Source organism: Eimeria mitis, genomic scaffold (genome assembly GCF_000499745.2).
Source record: "Eimeria mitis Houghton genomic scaffold, Emh_scaff1461, whole genome shotgun sequence".
NCBI lineage: Eukaryota > Apicomplexa > Conoidasida > Eucoccidiorida > Eimeriidae > Eimeria > Eimeria mitis.
The window spans coordinates 6,823-7,188 of NW_013569343.1; the positions used below are offsets into that span (position 1 = coordinate 6,823).

General features: G+C 53.0%; 1 protein-coding gene across 1 annotated transcript in view; it reads right to left on the bottom strand.

Moving 5' to 3' along the window:
• EMH_0037500 (uncharacterized protein) overlaps positions 1–366 on the bottom strand; it is a gene marked incomplete at both ends in the record, with an annotated part of 1,023 nt that overhangs the window by 469 nt on the left and 188 nt on the right. The window contains one exon of the mRNA XM_013495184.1: positions 52–339. Coding sequence (XP_013350638.1) covers positions 52–339 — 288 coding nt within the window. The remainder of the gene's footprint in view (positions 1–51; positions 340–366) is intronic.

The following is a 366-nucleotide window of genomic DNA, read 5'->3' on the forward strand; positions in this document are numbered from 1 at the left end:
GCTGTTGCTGCTGTTGCTGCTGTTGTTGTTGGTGTTGCTGCTGCTGCTGACGGTGTTGTTGCTGTTTTTGTTCTTGCTGCTGCTGCTGATATTGATGGTGCTGCTGCGGGTCCTTACCTTGTTGCTGCTGCTGTTGCTGCTGCTGTCGCTGCTGCTGCTGCTGTTGCTGCTGCTGCTCTGGATATAATTCTATGGTCCTTATCTTCTGCATGAACTGCTGCTGCTGCTGCCACTCCTGCTGCTGCTGCCACTCCTGCTGCTGCCCCTCCTGCTCCTGGTGCTGCTGCCTTTGCTGCTGCTGCTGCTGTTGAGGCTGTCTTCTCTCTTGTTGCTGTTCCTCTTAGATTCACACATTATATACAATGT